Source organism: Aethalodelphis obliquidens, unplaced genomic scaffold (genome assembly GCF_003676395.1).
Source record: "Aethalodelphis obliquidens isolate GAN/ISIS:26980383/991018 unplaced genomic scaffold, ASM367639v1 scaffold1, whole genome shotgun sequence".
Taxonomy (NCBI): Eukaryota; Metazoa; Chordata; class Mammalia; order Artiodactyla; family Delphinidae; genus Aethalodelphis; species Aethalodelphis obliquidens.
Window position 1 is genome coordinate 30,960,648 of NW_020837945.1, and position 17,040 is coordinate 30,977,687.

At 34.6% G+C, this 17,040-nt stretch overlaps 1 protein-coding gene across 5 annotated transcripts in view; it reads left to right on the forward strand.

Moving 5' to 3' along the window:
- The window catches only part of ROBO2 (roundabout guidance receptor 2), a 1,637,092-nt gene that overhangs the window by 1,613,902 nt on the left and 6,150 nt on the right, over positions 1-17,040 (forward strand). For 4 of the 5 annotated variants that reach the window (XM_027102521.1, XM_027102532.1, XM_027102546.1 and 1 more), the window contains one exon: positions 8,862-9,035. In XM_027102521.1, the coding sequence (XP_026958322.1) occupies positions 8,862-9,035 (174 nt within the window). Of the gene's footprint in view, positions 1-6,442; positions 6,626-8,861; positions 9,036-17,040 lie in introns of all 5 variants that reach the window. The other variant, XM_027102511.1, reaches the window with a different exon arrangement.

The window sequence follows — 17,040 nt, forward strand, 5'->3', positions numbered from 1 at the left end:
GAAATATGTTGCATTCCAACAGCTGCCACATTAAGGAATATCAGCAGTTAACAAGGTACAGAGCCTATTTTTGTAAAGAAATAAATATATTATTTTCAAATGTTTTCGGAACAACTAAGTAATTTATGAGGGCCTTTAAATTTTTTGAAATAATGCTTCATGAATGGAAAAGGCCAAGAAGAGAGGAAAGTATCAGTAATTCTATAACCCATAGTCTCAGTGGCTTAGTCTGGTTGGGTAGTTATAACAAAATATCATAGACTAGGTGGCTTAAAGCACAAACAGTGGAAAGCTGACAAGTCCAAGATCAAGGTGTGGGCAGACTGGGTTTCTGGTGGGAGCCCTCTTCTTGGCTTACAGGAAGCCATCTTCTCACTGTGTCTTCACATGGCAGAGAAGGAAGCAAGCTCTCTGATCTCCTTTTATAAGGTCCCTAATCCCACCTTCATGACCTCACCCTCATGACCTCATCTAAACCTAATTTCCTCCCAAAAGCTCCACCTCAAAATACCATAACGTTACGGGTTAGAGCTTCAGCCTATGAATTTTAGGGGGATGTCAACATTCAGTCCATAACATTCAGGCGTGGAAAATGTATTTGAAAATCTGTTATTTATTGATTTCCACAACAAATATTTATTGAAAGTCTATTCCTTCCAGCCACTTGGCTAGGAATTTAGATTTGGTAATAATAGTAATAATAACAACAACAACAACAACTTGCACATATATAGCCCTTTGTACACCCAAGGCACTCTTCTAAACAGTTGCCTGTTTTCATGTATGAGTGGCTTAGTGAGCTAAGAATGCTTCTTACATTTTTAAAGGGTTGTAAGAAAACAAGAAACAAACAAAAAGAAAAAATAAATGACAGACAGCAAAGCCTAAAATATTCAGTATATGGCACTTTGCAGGAGAAGTTTGCTGATCCCTGTTCTAAGGTTTTAACATGTATTAACTCATTTAATTGTCACAACCCTATTTTTATTCTCATTTTATAGATAAGGAAATTGAGGCACAGAGGGGTTTAAAGACTTTCTTTAAGATCACCCACCTGATAAGTGGCAGAAGAATGTTCAAAATCAATCAGCCTTACCCCAAAGACCAGTTGTCATGATCCCTGCTCTGGAAATGCTCAACTGTTTTCTCATCTTTGGATTTAGCATATTTAAGAGGAAAATGATTTCCTGGTCTGTTCTTCTCTCTCCCTTTCTGTGCATGTGCATGTATACATATATGAATAAATATATATTTATACAAATACAACACATTATTTTATCTCTGGAAACATTCATTTTTACCCCTTATACACTTAATAAGATCAAAAATATTAAATTTTTAGATGTAACTTTTATTATTTGTTTTTTTCATATTTCATTCTATATTCAGTTATAATGACTCATGCCAACAAAATTCAACTCTCATAGGGAGTCACATTTTTATAATTTTAATTTATACTTACAGTTTAAACCTACTTGGTTGTAATAAAGTACAAACAATGTTCTGATTACAGCACATCACACTCTTTTTTGTCTAGAAAGTAAACATACAGGATTGTTTCAGTCTTCAGGAATATGCTTGTAATATTTCCTTCTAAATGCCAAACCCACCACTTTTGAGTAACAGGTTGGGGGAAACCTTTAATACTTTTTTCTTTGACTTCCATGGTGGGAGTCAAGGGTGAGTGTTTCCTGTATTTAATGACTCCAGCACAGGGAAAAAAAAAAAAAAAAAAACAGAAGGCAATAGGAGAGAGGGCAGGAGAAAAATGTCCTGAACATGGAGTCAAGATTCTAACTGCCTCAGTGATCACAAAAAGTAACACTGAGAGTGAGTGCTGTTAAATGAAACAAATAAAAGTTTCCTCGACTGCTGAACCCCACGTAAATACCCTGGTTGAAAGGAAATAGGGGCTCTATATTTTCTGTATTTTATGTCTTTGGAGGTTTTTGCTGGAAGTCCCAAAGCAGATTATTTTGAAAACAGTAAAACCTGGCAGCCTCACCACCTTACTTGACCACACAGCTTTTAAAGAATTGGCCACTTAAAAGCATGACCTGATTTCTTGCTTCTGTTGCAAAAATTTAAGGAAAATATTTTTGTAATAAGGAAATTTCAGAGGTAATGCTAAAAATCACTAAATAATTTTCTTAGACATTCTCCACAGCTCTGATTTATTTAAAAAGAAATTAAATACTTCAAAATTTAACAGATGAACGTGGAATATCATATATTCAATTTTTATCTGAGTAGAACAAATTAGCAGGTGTCATAGGTCACAAGGAAGAGATTTTTTAATTTCTTATTTTGCCTTCCCTTTTATATTACACATTCCTTTCTCTCTGAGGAATGTAAGTGAATTGTTGTGCATTCAATATGTTTGAGTGAAAGAACTTCTAAATATTAGAAATGTTCTTCTACATCTAGGCAGAGGTCAATATTTGGATTGATTTGTCCAAAGACACTTAGAGCTGAAGATTTTATTTAACAGATAGTTAGACAGATTGCACTTAATAGGAAGAGCTCCTGTATTAAATATTGGCTGAAAAAATGGGGGACAGCCAGTTTTTGTATCTCATAAAAATGGTAATGCAACAATTAGCAGGGTCATATTATAAAGCATACACTTTACTCTAGCTTAATGGGTCTAAGGATGAGCATCTATCAGCAAGGAAGGATTTAGCATAAAACAACATGTAAATGAATTGATGACTGATCATAAATTAATTTTAGTGCTGAAGACATAATGGAGATACAGCAAGATACCACTTTATCATGGTATTTTACTGCTCAGTACCATTTTGCAACAGCTTAATGTCCTATCTGCAGTTCTTCCTTAACAGCTTGAATACATTTGAGATTTTTTTGGCCTTTCAGCAATTTTTAAACCTGAGAAATTTGGAAAGATGGAAGATGCAAACACAAATAAATCTGGCTATATTACACAAATTCATTTTTCATTAAATGTTTAAATATGTATTGATTATGTTTGTGTCTATAACATGTCAAATTGGCATGGATTGCTTGTAATTTGTGAAGAATCTCTACCTTCGCTGTTTTACCTAGTTTTGGTTTCAACTTTCGTGGTTATGTTTACATTTATGAAAGAAAGCCAGTTATCACAAAAATGGCTTACTTTCTAATTGATGAATCACTGTTTTTCTTTTCTTATAATCATTGTCTTTTTTTGGTAATAGTTTACATAAATCTTCAGATAATCTTTGATGTTTAAATATAAAGAAAAAGAAAGAATGGTAGCCACAGAGAGATGAAATCAGAAATCATGAAATAAATTTTAACAATTTTACACTATGGAAGAAATTTAATATATGTTATATACTTTTTTACTCATGGTGTATTGCCAATTTTCCTTAAAAATATTTCCCGCAAATGTAGCCATTCCGTATATCATAAGTACTCCATATCTCAAATAGAGAGAATGGGTTGTCAAACATAAAGACAGAGGAGCAAAGAGGGAAAGAATTTTTTTTTCCTTCTGTTTGTTTCCTTCTTGCCCTCCATTTTGAAGGCAAACTCAACTACATTAAGCTGAAGGCACTTGGCCCTCTTTAGTTTGTGGTGATGAGGTTTCCTATTGCCCATTATGGGCAAATCACTATGGCACACATCTCTTCAACTCTAAAGTCATCTATCTAGTTTCTTTGCTCTTACAGAGAGTGGTGAAAAAAGAATATTTTTCTATATTGACCAACACCCACTTGAAGCCATGCCATTCATCCATGCTACCCTCTCTTTCCAGGGAAGGGAAAAAAAGCATCAGAGAAAACTTCGTGAATAACTGGAATTTCTGAGTAATAGTAAGGAGCATTAATGATTGAGATAAAGTCAGAGCAAAGACCCAAAGGCCGGAAAATAGTTGATTTGTTTAGGAATTGGCAAATCTGTATGTGGAAATCCTCATATGAAGGACTAGTTACATCACTGCTTTCCCCATTGTCCAAGTAATCAACAGGAGTTGACTGACCTTATATTCCTTATTTAATAAATGTTCTGGGAGTTATTTTGAGTATGTTCTTTCTGTAACTAAAGTAAGGCCATTGCTAGGAAATTACACATGGAATAGAATCCCATGCAGAATTTATACTGAATAATGAAAATATCGAAGGCATTTAATTCATTATGCCAATGTTCATTGAATTTTTACTGGGAAATGTCCCTGTACATGAGGTATTAAAATGAATAATAAATAGTTCCTAATCTCCAGAGTTCCACTGTCTGGAAGAGAAAACATATATGCAACAAACACTAGTTTGTAGAGATATGATATGCTACCATATGCATACTATTTGAAAAACACAAGAGGTAAAGAAATTGATTCTCTTTAAGACAGGGTTGAAGACGAAGTGGAGTCAGGGTGATAAAAGAGATGATATTGATTTGGACTTTGAAGTTAGGCACTGGGCAATACAGTTAGTAACAATCTAGAGGTGTGTCAAAGGAATGAGAGGCAATGGGGCTGCACTGGCTATTAGAGGGAATGGGACTGGAAAGGTAGGCTGGGCTAGATATTGAAGAATCTCAAATACCTCAGTCAGTGTTTAAATGTATTGGCAAACTAGGTAAGGCTTTGAATGGAAAGACAGAATTATGTGATAAATGTCCCAGAAAAAGTGATTCATATGACAAGGAGGGAGATAGAAGGAACCAGAAGGAAATCAGTTAGGAGGAGCTTAGGAATGAAACTGGAGATGTAGAAAAGGAGATGCTTGTTTGGAGAGTTTCAAATAGCCGGCACAGATTTATTTGCAGATTTCAGCAGACATGTAGAAATACAGAAAACAGGACATAGAAGGGACCAAAACTGAGCTTTCCCATGTTTCCAAAGTATCCTCAGTTCTAGGGTTTCATATTCTTTTGTGATCACTGGCTGAATCACTTTGATTTTTTTCTTATCTACTGTAGCATTATATTGCAAAACTGATTGCATCATTTCTCCTTTCATTTTGGGCTGCTGGTCCTCGACTTGTGATTATTAACTCAGAAACGGTTCTCTCAGAGGAGGCTCAGTTGCTGGTGTTATCTTGGCTTCCTTGCAGTGGCCTGTGTCAAGGGAATTTGTTTGGAAAGTAAAAAGTGTATCTCCATGCTTTTGGCAAATAGAATCAAAACTCTTTCTTTTTCTGCTACACGTAGCACCCTTTTAACTTCTCTGATCCTTCTAACCCCTCCAGTGTCTGTTTTCTCTGTCTTGAAAGTGCATAAACCCGTGTTATTGAATCCTGGCACCTGAACTAAAAGTACAAACACTTTATCGTGGCAACACTTCTAACTCTACTGCTGTCTCTTAAATATTGGAGTAAAGGGGGAAGAAAATCTATGGCACTTAACTTTAGTCTCTTTGATGTGAATACGTGTTTGTTTTATTCTGGAATATTAAATTAGCTTCCTATAAATACTTTGTGCCTCTCTTTTTAAAAATTTGGGATAAGCAACACTTGGTATTTTTATTGTGTCATACTCTAATGGTACAACAACCTAAATAAATACTGTAATGTTAATTGTTTTAAGTAATAGATCGTCTCAGTGTGCTTTGGTCTAAAAAAAAAAGGATAAAAGTGTAAATGACTTGCTAAAAATTAAGAATAAGCATTATTTCTCAATATCATCATATTTTGCAGCTCTTTACGCATAAAGCTGTGATTCTTTTCCTCTATTGCCATGTTGCACTTTGCAGAAAAATCCATGTTAATGTCAGTGGTATTCTTTATAATGATTAATTTTCTAAAATAAAGATTAGTATTAAAGAGAAAACTGGAGGTCTTAAGGTAATTGAAAAACAAAGAAATCATACTAAGCTTTGAAAAAAATAGAACTTTTCAAAAATAAATTTTTTGTTATATTCTAAGTCTATTTGCTCTGGTATTATTCATACATTTTTGATTATTAGTGTTTGTTATTTCCTGAGCAATTACATTTTTATTTTAAATTCTTGAAATAATTCTAGCCCTTCTGCAGTATGTGAGTGTAGATTTCATGACAATTATCACTAGTCTGCATTAAATTCAAAATATATTCACACTATTTGTTCAACTGAGTTCTTGATAAGTTAACTTTAAACACACTATAATTTATTTCAGTAAAAATGTTTTTCTCTGAAGTCTAGGCCTTAAAATATACATAGCAATTCTCTTTTAGAAAATAATAGTGTAACAATTTAAACAAGGTAAGAACGGAATCATACAGAGCATGTTTTGTTCATGTGTTGAAAACAGATACATGTCTTAAATGAGCTTAATTCTTCTGCACTAGAAATGTTTAAAACATGGATGATGCTTGCACATGGCTAAAGAAGTCTTGATGAAACCCGATTTACCTCAAGGAAGAGTGAGGAGTGAAGGCTTTTGTTCATTAGTATAGTTATGTACAAGCAGATGAGCTATCCAATATATACAACTCACTAGACGACTACATTTGTTTTTAGGTTCAATGGTAAATGGATGGGGCTCTGCATCTGATGAGGACCGTAACTTTTCTAGTCATAGATCTAGTGTAGGTAGCTCCTCAGATGGCTCCATCTTTGCCAGCGGCAGTTTTGCACAAGCACTGGTGGCAGCAGCAGATAAAGCTGGTTTTAGGCTGGATGGAACCAGCCTTACAAGAACAGGTTGGTAGACTGAGTCAACACTCTTTGCATGAGAGAATCTTGTCCTTGGACACTGAGCTGTTTATCTTCTGTTCTTTCTCCTCAGTGAGTCTGACTGCAGGGTTTTCTTTAATATGCATGAACACAGTTTGGGTGCTCAGTTATCAGACAGAACTCTCTTCTGATGCCCCCTTTGCAGAGCCAAGAATAGGCTCCTACTCACCACCTTCCATCCTTTGTTCCCCTTTCCCTTCATGGTTCTGCTGATTAATTGGAATATGCTTCCTTCTTATACTACAGCAAAGCTGCAACTCAGATTGCCATTAAATTTTCAATAATTCGCACTTTGCAAAATTCTCACACAATCAATAATGTACCCAGTGATTAAAATTATTCAGCTTTTATCTCCATTACTTTCCTTTGCCCCATTTCTTTCTGCAAATGCATTTTCTGGGAAGGTTTTCTCAGCATGGGGTGAATGGGTCTGAAGCTGTCAGTCTAACAGTTCAAATGGCTGATGATCTTATTAGTTGTTTGGCTGTTAAGATTTTAATCCAATAATTTATTATTTGTTTTAAAGGATGCTAATTAAAAATACACCCACTGCATTTGCAAGTTAGATAAAATGATGACTACTTGTATGTTGCTCTTTATCACAATCTAATTTTGGTTTCTGAAATTAATAAATAATAATAATATAAAAGACCAAATATGTAATTTTTCACATTTCTGATCATTAACTCAAAAATAAATGTGGGATTCACTCTATTAATAGATCAGTAATTTCGTAATCATTTGTTTTACTGAACAAAATAACTTTGGCATGATCCTGTTACATGACTGTGTGTACTTCTTAAATGCACATAGAAGAAACTTCTGATATATGAATTAAACTGAGTTGCCTTACAAAACAAACTAATTAAACTCTAAATGCATTTTTGAAATCTTAATAGTATTCAAATAGTAGAAAATAGAGGACTTTGACCCTTCACTAAACTCTCAAGTTATAAAAATGAGTCTTGGAAGCTTTCTTTGAATTATACCATCATATCATGTTATACTATTTCTTTTGAGTATGCACTAGGTATCTTCAAAGTAAAGAAGATTTTCCAAGCATTGCAGAGGTTTATTTTTCATATAGCATCTGAACTAAAATATGTTGTAATATAATGGTTATTTGAATTTTCTTGCTTTCTAAGGCATAAGTCAGAAACTTTATGTTGCCTGAGTGCTTTTTGTGGCATAGCTATAAGCAGAACAGTGAGAAAGTGCAAGGAAACTAATAAATTAGAAGGCACAAGTACATTTCTTGCATGTATGCTAATAGCTAATAAAGCATTAAGCGATATCATGTCACATTGACTTAAAATGTAACTATATACAGTAATTTTGAATGAAATGAAAACATGCAATAGAGAATAAATGTACATAAACCAACCCTCTCATACCATAATAAACATGTTATTAAAATTGTAAGATGTTGAAAATTCATTAGCTTACCTTTTGCCAGAATATATTTCCCTGTATATGTACACTAAACTACAAGACAAAGACATAACACATTTCATTTTTCAATGAGAATTTGGAGTCTGCTCAGATACAATACTATTCATCAGAAAACACCTATTGCACTTTGGATATACAAGGTGATTTTAACCTGCTCTCTATCCTATACTATACACTAATGTTATTGAGTTTCTGCTAAGAGAGGTAGAATTCATCATGTATGTGTATGGGTGGTAAGGTCAATTAAATATATGTATCTGAGCAGACCTTTCCTGTAAAATTTCAAATGTAATTACTACAGGACATTTTTCAGTGCTCAAAGAGCGTTTGTAAGATTCCAAGGGTGAAATTTGATTAAACAGATAAGACAGTACATAATTCACTTTAGAAATAGCTTCTTTAATTTTAAGGAGTAAAAGCTGCATGAATTTGCCTATATCTATGAAAATATTACTAAGATTGTCAAGGTTAAATAAAAATATAATCAAGGAATATTGAGTTTTTGGTTAGTGGCTTTGTTTCATATTCACTTGTTTAAATTTTTTCAGTGGGTAGTATGTTGTTTATAAAAATCGGACAAGCTAAATGCAGCAGGGCATATTTTTTTTCTATGGAGATGCACCAGTATTTTGTATCTTCAAATGTCATCTCCAGGCAGGTTGAGAGGCTAGTCTTAGAGCAGAAATACAAGACAGAATCAAGGTCTTATAATAACATTCTCTATACCTCATTCCCTTTGTTTACTTTTTAGGCAAAGCCTTTACCTCCTCTCAAAGACCTCGACCAACCAGCCCATTTTCTACTGACAGTAACACCAGTGCAGCCATGAGTCAAAGTCAGAGGCCTCGGCCCACTAAAAAACACAAGGGAGGGCGAGTGGACCCACAACCAGCATTGCCTCACCGAAGGGAAGGAATGACAGATGGTAGGTTTGTTTCCTTCTCTCGTCTCCTAACTGAAAAGACATGCTCTGTGCAATCATTAACTTAGATTAAAGAAGCTATGGTAGATTAGGCATTGCCTTGTTATATAACCAGGCTGAACACCTGGCAATGTGGTCTTGTTTCAATAAAACATCCTCTTTTTTTTTTAACAATCTGGAATTATTTCTACATTATCCAGCCCCAAGAAATACAGGCCATACTGCTTTGCAATGTTGATTTTTCTGCTGTTCTGGCATTTTCCATTAGTGCTTTTTAGTGAACATTCCTTTTTAAGATTAAGGAAGAAAACATAAGTAGCATTGCAGTTGCCATGTTGTTGGATCATTTTTGAAATTGAATTAAGATATCTTAGATGGTATTTCACTTTAAAAAAAGACTGTGTAGTGATTTCCAATTTAGTAATTTTTTAGTTTCATTAATTCCAGGGCTAAAAATATGCTATAGATCATCTGGTTGATGGATCAGTAAACTTTTTCTGAAAAGTCCAGATAGTAAATATTTTTGGCTTTAGCAAGCCAAACAGTGTCTGTCAAGACTACTCAACACTACTCAATTGTCGTGTCTGTGAAGCTATAGAAAAAATGTACATGAATGGGTGTGACTGATTTCTCATAAAACTTTATTGACAAAACAGGCAATGGCTTAATTTGGCCCATGGGCCATGGCTTGCTGATTTATTTCAATTCCTTTATTTATGTATAGCATCCAGTCTTTGAGTATTTGCTTAAATACTGCTAGTTTTGGGAAACAAAATATTACTGGACGATATCCTTGTTCAATAATGAGTAGTTCATCAGCCCTATATTCAACTTAATTCTCATATGTTTAAATATAGGAATAAAAGTATTTACCCCGAAGTTTTATCCTCGGGAATATGTAAGATAATATATGTAAAAAGCCCAATATAATGTCAGACCCAAAGGTAAATTTCTTCCCCCTTCTCTGTACTGTCTCCTGCAAGCACACACACTTTTTCCTGAGATAGTACTACGAAACATCAAAAAGATGAACCTAGCCAAGCTGCACATTAGAACCATCTGGGAACTCTTAAAGTATACCCTGGAGCTTCTGATTTAATTGTTCTGGGGTGAAAACCAGTCACGAGTATTTTTAAAGCTCCATGGGAGAATCTAACGTGCAGTCAGCTTTGAGAAGCTATAACTGAGTTCTGCGCACTCATCTCAGTCTCTTAGACTTATCATTACAGGACAGAATGAGGCTTAGTTGGAAAAGAAGTATTTGTTCTTTATTAGTTTGGGGGTAGGTCCTTAGCTGGCAGCCACCGTTGTGCTTTCTCTTGTCATTTTATAATGCTAAGAAGATTTTAAAAGCCAAAATAACTTGGTCTAAAAGCCTTCAGGTTTACTTATCTTCCCTGCTTACTTTGTCCCCATTGGAAAGTGTTTCTAGGGAATGCAAGGGTAAGGGTACAATCAAGATTTTGATTCTCTATAAGTGGATATCCTGTGGTGAGCAAAAATGCTTATTACCTCCTTTCTGCCCCAGATGATCTAAAGATTAGTTGAGCACTTGAAGCGTTCATCTTGTTCCCTCTAAATAAAAAGGACTACTCCCACTGATATTCTAGTTACAAATTGCAGCATTAATAATTTTGTGTAATTTTCCTGATATGACTGTCATGGAGAGAGGAAAAAATCCAGGGACAATATGGGTTTTCTGTGGCTTTTCCAAAATGTTTGAAGATCGTGTGCAGAATATGTGGAAGATATAAAATATAAATCAGCAAAATAGAGAGCTCTTTTCTTCCTTCCTAAAACACTTTCCTTGCAAGCTTTCTTCAGAATGTCTAGTTAAAACAAGCTACCTCCTAGTTTAAAGCATGATCAATATGTTGCTTATATTTCTAAAAAGCAAATAGGTTCCTAACGTTTCAAATTTACTGGCATTCCAAAAAAGGTTATGGATTAGGTGCTATTAGTAGATACATTTTGGAAGTGGTGATATTGCAAAGCAAATTTTGGCTCACATATCTTTCCAAGTGTTTGATCCAAAGACATTTTAGTTATGATACAGGGACATTTATTTTGGATAGCACTCTACAGATTACCCTTAAGGATTTTGTTATTTTACCACAGATGTATATGTCGTAGCTTTTGTATGGTATGAATCCATGCATCAGTAATAAATTTATAACATTTGTGTATAAAATCAAACTGTTCTTTTGAGGAAGGTTGCTCTTTAGTAGCACTTAATGTATAGACATTTTACCGTAAATTTTTTGCATTATAGATTTTAGAACAGTGTTTTATGAGTACATTAATCAGAGTAATTATTGCTAGCTGCTATACCAAACAGCTTCTATCCCCTCAGTGCCTTAGCACATTAAGCGTTTATTTCTCATGGACACAGTGATTTATAAAAGTCAGGTGACTCTCCTCTAAGTTGTAGTGTAAGGGTGTATGCTTCTTAAATATTGAGACACCATTATTTCCAAGATGGGACCTTGATGGTTTCTGAGTGAGGGGAAGACAGAACGTAGGTGATTATTTGAGAGGTTCTATGGCTAGTCCTGAAAGTGGTACATGCCTCCTTCATTGGCAAGAACTCTGTCACATGGCATCAAACTAACTACTGGAGTGGGAAAGTAATCTTCCCTTGTGGCCAATGGAGGAATTGGGAGTGGTAAGCAACCTCAGTCTCTGTCTCAAAGACTATGCAAAAACTCACATACATGTTAAGGAATGTTCTTCTCCCTTGGATAAAGTCTCACCTAAACAGACATTGTTCAGTTCAAATCATCTATTGCATTTGCATAAGCCAAAGAATATCCTTTAAAGCAAATACATTGACCAATGCTAAACAAAGGAGGCAGAGAGGTAGTTCTCTATCTATCAGCCTTTTTTCCCATCTCCTTCCAGCCTGTCCTTCCCTCACCCTACTGTCTATTCAGAGAAGGGGCTCTTTTCCAGCTCTACCATGGACTAGCTTTGACCATTGAGCAAATTTCTTTATTCATTAATCTATTCATTCAAATATTTATTAAGCTCATACCAAATGACAGGCACAATGGGAACCATACAGACAAAATTCCCTGCCCTCCTGTAGCTTACATTCTAGTGAGAGAAGATAGATAAAGACCAACATAAATATATAAATGAAAAATAAAAGCATACAAGACAGTTGTAAGTGTCATGGAGAAAAAAAAAAAAAAACATAGGAAGGAAGTTGAGAAATATAGAAGTGGGGGAAGTTTTAAACTAGATTGTTCAGGGAAGGACTTACCAAGATGACGACATTTGAGAAAAGACTGGAAGGTTACAAGGGAAAGAGCAATGATGATACCTGAGGAAAAGTCATTCCAGGAAATGAGAACAGCAAGTGGAATCCTGAAATATTTGATAAAAAGGAAGAGGAGCAGTGTGACTGAAGCAGAGAGAGCAACAAAATAGACTGTGAAGTCAGACAAGTAAGTGAGGACCAGCATTCTGTAGGACCTTTAAGTCTCTATAAGGACATTGGCTCTTTACTTTGAGTGGGAAACCACTGATGGTATGTACGTGTGTGTGTGTGTGTGTGTGTGTGCATGTGTGTGTGTTTAAGGCAGAGGAGTAACAGGATTTTCCTTATGTTTTTATTAAAAAACAAGTCATTCTAGATGTTAGGTTGAGATAGACTGAACGTGCTTCTATGTAGAATCACAGAAACCACATGGGAAATTGTGGAAGTAATGTAGGGAATAGATGCTAAAGGTTCATGTCAAGCTAGAATCAGTGGAAGCAATGAGAAATGTTGAATTCTGAGTATAGTTTGGAGGCAGAGCCCACAGGGTTTGTTGATGAAATTAATAAAGGCTGTAAAGCAGGGAAGCCAAAAATTACTCCAAAGTTATGGCCAACTTGTAGTAACTGAGATGAGGAACACTAGAGAGGAAGTATAGTTTGTGGAGGAAGATCTAGAGCTCGGATTTCATGTGTGAAATTTGAGATACTTTCTAAACATCAAAGCTGAACTCTCCAGTATGGATTTAGTTAGATGAGTCTGGAGTTCATGGAAGGAGAGACCCAGGCTGGAGATACTATTTCTTTATGCCTTTTTTTCTTACCTAAAAAAAAAGAGTATAATAATGGCACATATATCATTGAACTGTTGTGTGCCTGACAATAGCAAATCCTCAGTAGGCCAGCCAGAGACTCTTTAGTGAATTGATTTAGTTGAAATGAATCAACAGAGAAATGAATAATAAATTTAATTTAAGTAAACATATTTGATTACATACTTTTATTTTTTCCACAGCCATTCTTAATCTCATCTTTTTTCCAATTTGTTTATTTCAATGTGCTTTCAATGTTCTTTCTTCTTAGACTATACAAACTCCAAGGATATTACTTAATTACGTAGTCATATGATTTCAGGTTAAATTAAATAGTAATCAGAATTTTAGCTAGCATAAGCAGATGCCATTTTGGCCATTTGAAAAATTAAGCTGCTCTGATGGAGAATAAAAATCAGTGAAAAGATATGTTATTTTAGAAGCAAATATAATAATTTCCCCCCAACTGGCAGTCTTAAGTCCAATTACTCAAATGAAATAATTAATTTATATTTATAATAATACAAACTGAAGGGAGTCAGTGTTGAATATAAAGAAAATACCAAACTCATTGGTGAATTATTCAACAAACAGTTTTCTCAGTATTGGATTAGCTCTTCATTTTGGAAGAAATGTTCCAATTGCAACTTTATTCTCCCAGATAGAAAACCTGTTCCCTTCAATAATTAGTGATTCATAATCTAACAAGAGGACATACATAAGAACTGGGAATGTTGCTCCAATGTGGGAACTCCCGAAGCAGATACGGAGGAGATTTTCATTGTTGGTTCAATGGAGGGCGGTATTATTTTGTTCATAAAAGAGAGTATGAAGCTTCTTACTAAAGTCTTTAAAAGCAGTAACTTAGCCTTCCTTAAAGAAATTATGTTTTGTACACAAGAAATTTATACTTTCCCCTTTTAAATTTCATGAACAATATTATTAGAAACAAGTGCATCATTACTAAAATGGCCTGGGAAATAATTACCTATGTTATATACAGTATCCTCTATTAATGATATAAGTATGTATATTGTCCACGATATTTGATCTTTGTGAACAAATAACATAATTACTGATACTTTAAGGATGAACAAAGCAGTTTGCAACAGCATTCCAGAAAAATGAGAAGAAAATAATCCAAAAGAATGTTAGAATGTTTAGAAGATTTCAAAATCTTCCATAAAGTAATTTCAGGACTAGTATAATAGTATAAATTAGATAATAGAACGATAATACTTAAAGAAATATGAAAGAAGGGACTATGATTTCACAACTAAAGACATTCAAAATATAAAAGTATCATGGAATGAAAAGCTAGTAAAAGAAAAATGAAAAATGAGCTGAGTATTTGAACTTTTAGTTTTTTCATATCTGATATTTAATGTAAAGAGCTTTTATGAAAAATTATCTATTCCACTACATCTCAGATTTTCATGATGCATTGTCTACTCTAGCACCATGAAGCATATTCTATCTAAACTCTGAACATTGATTATTACTTATTAAAATTAATACATTGGAAGATTATAATATATTAGTTGTAACTCATTAGCTAACTCATGAAACGAACAGCCAGAATTGGTTGTCAGGCAGAATGTTAATTGCATTTAATAAATGTTAGCTTAACCCTTTGACTGTTGCTAAATGTGCCACGCACACGGATAAGAGCAGTCATATGCTGTATACGATACGGCATACAGTTCTTAATTTCCCAAGGGCAACATTTCCTATGGAGATTGGCAGGGCAGCTTTTATTATTCCCAGGGCCTTTTATTAACACAGCTGCTAGGATTTCTATTCATTTTGTGTCTTGGTATTTCTACTTTGGGGAGGTGGCAGTGGACAATGGATTAAAGATGGAGAAACCATAAACTGCTCTTTACACCTTGAACATCAGCCTCAATGTGCGATTGAAAACACTCTCTATGTACAATAGTTGGATAAAGCCAGTTGATTTTATTTCAAAGACACTGTGATCAAAAGATAGCAAAGAGATCAATAATGTGCATTTTAGATATAAATAACTGACCTTTTCCTCCCCCAAATTCATTTCGCATAGGTGATACCTGTAGGAGGGCAAGGGTTTTTTCTTCATCTTGAATTAAAACCTGTACTTTTCATTACATTTTAGTCCATTCTAAACATTATTCAAAATTTTTAGATCTTCCACCACCACCAGATCCCCCTCCCGGTCAGGGTTTAAGGCAGCAAATAGGCCTGAGCCAGCATGCTGGTAACGTGGAAAACTCAACAGAGAGAAAAGGAAGCTCTCTGGAGAGACAGCAAGCATCCAACTTAGAAGACACAAAGAGCTCTTTGGATTGTCCAGCTAAAACATCCCTAGAGTGGCAGCGACAAACCCAGGAATGGATAAACTCCACAGAACGCCAAGAAGACATACGGAAAGCCCTCCACAAACAAGGTGTTGGACCAGGTGTGTTCTGCACAGTCCCAAGAAAGTGTGGACTTTTACATTTTTTTTTTCTACCAGGTATCTTGGAAATGCCAGTTGTTTAAGGGCATCTGAAATGCGTTTGCTTTGAATCACTAATTGAAGTTGGAATTCCGCAGCAGAGATGTAAGGTGTAAAGAGCACATCCCTTAAGCCTGAGTCAGTTCAGTGAGGGTTGTTCCTCAAGTTTACCTCTGCATAGGGTCTTTGAGCTCAAGAGACCTCCAGGCTTCATCTGCAGAGCTCAAGAGACCATTTCATTTTTTTTTGTTTCTTTTGCCTTTTATTGTTTGTATTGAGTACTTTTAGACCACTAAATTTCATCTTTAGTGTCAGTTGAATCTCTGTCTTCAACCGTTTGTTCATTTTGACTGAAGTAGCTAGTCATTTTGAGAGAATTGCTTCAGTCAAATAGGTAAATTAATGGAAATAACAAAGTTGCAAATAAACAGGCAATTACAGAATTCTCATATTAGAAAAGGTTAAACTGGAGCCTGCACTTGCTCCAACGGATTAAATTTAGTTGATAACACTTCAATGTGAAATGTTTTTGTTTATAACTCAAACTTCCTGGAAATGTCACAAAATAAGTTCCATGGTTTGTGGTTGGATTTTTTTGGCAGGGGGATGTTGACCCACTTATAGAAATGGATTTTCTAGAACATCTCTTCTTATGTCAGGATTCATTGAGTATTAAAACATACGCACACACACACACACACACACACAACACACACAATTGAGTTTCCTTACACATTCTTTTATTCATTCGGACTTTTCTGGATATGTCCTCTACTCATGCATTTTCAATAATTATGTTTTGTCACAACTTGGTGCTTAAGGTTTAAGAAGATACAGTTATAAAAAAGCCAAAAGATGATAATATTAGTATCTAGATTTAGTGGAACATTTAGGATGCTTACGGTTGTGAGAGAAAAATCACGTGACCCTTGTCATTAAAGACTATCTAAAAAGAGAAATACTAAATTCAGTCAGTATTTTTTTCAGTCATCTAATCACAGTAATAATAACCCATACCTAGAAAGAAAGAAAAAACAGAGAGGTGGAGAGAAGGGGGGGGGGAAGAAAGAAGAAAGAAAGCAAAAAAAGAGAGAAAGAAAAAAGTTATTTCAGTGTTAAGTATTTAGTAATGTACATCATGAATTATTTTTAGAGAGATGATACATAAAAAGAATATGGACATTATTAAAATGAATGAGTTTCTCTTTTTCTTTTAAGGAAATACACAGCTTTTCAAATAATGTATTTCTATCCAAAGAAGCAATAGAAATTTTAAAAGCCTAGTTTATTACACTGATACATACTTCTTTATCTAAGTTGATTGAGAAAATGTTGCCATAATTTAAACTAAAACACAAACCATGTTCCTTCCTTCTTAATGAAAAAAGTAAATTGCAGCCTCTTTGAACCCAGAAATTATTCTCAGAAATGCTTTAGTTAAACAATATGGTTATTGTAT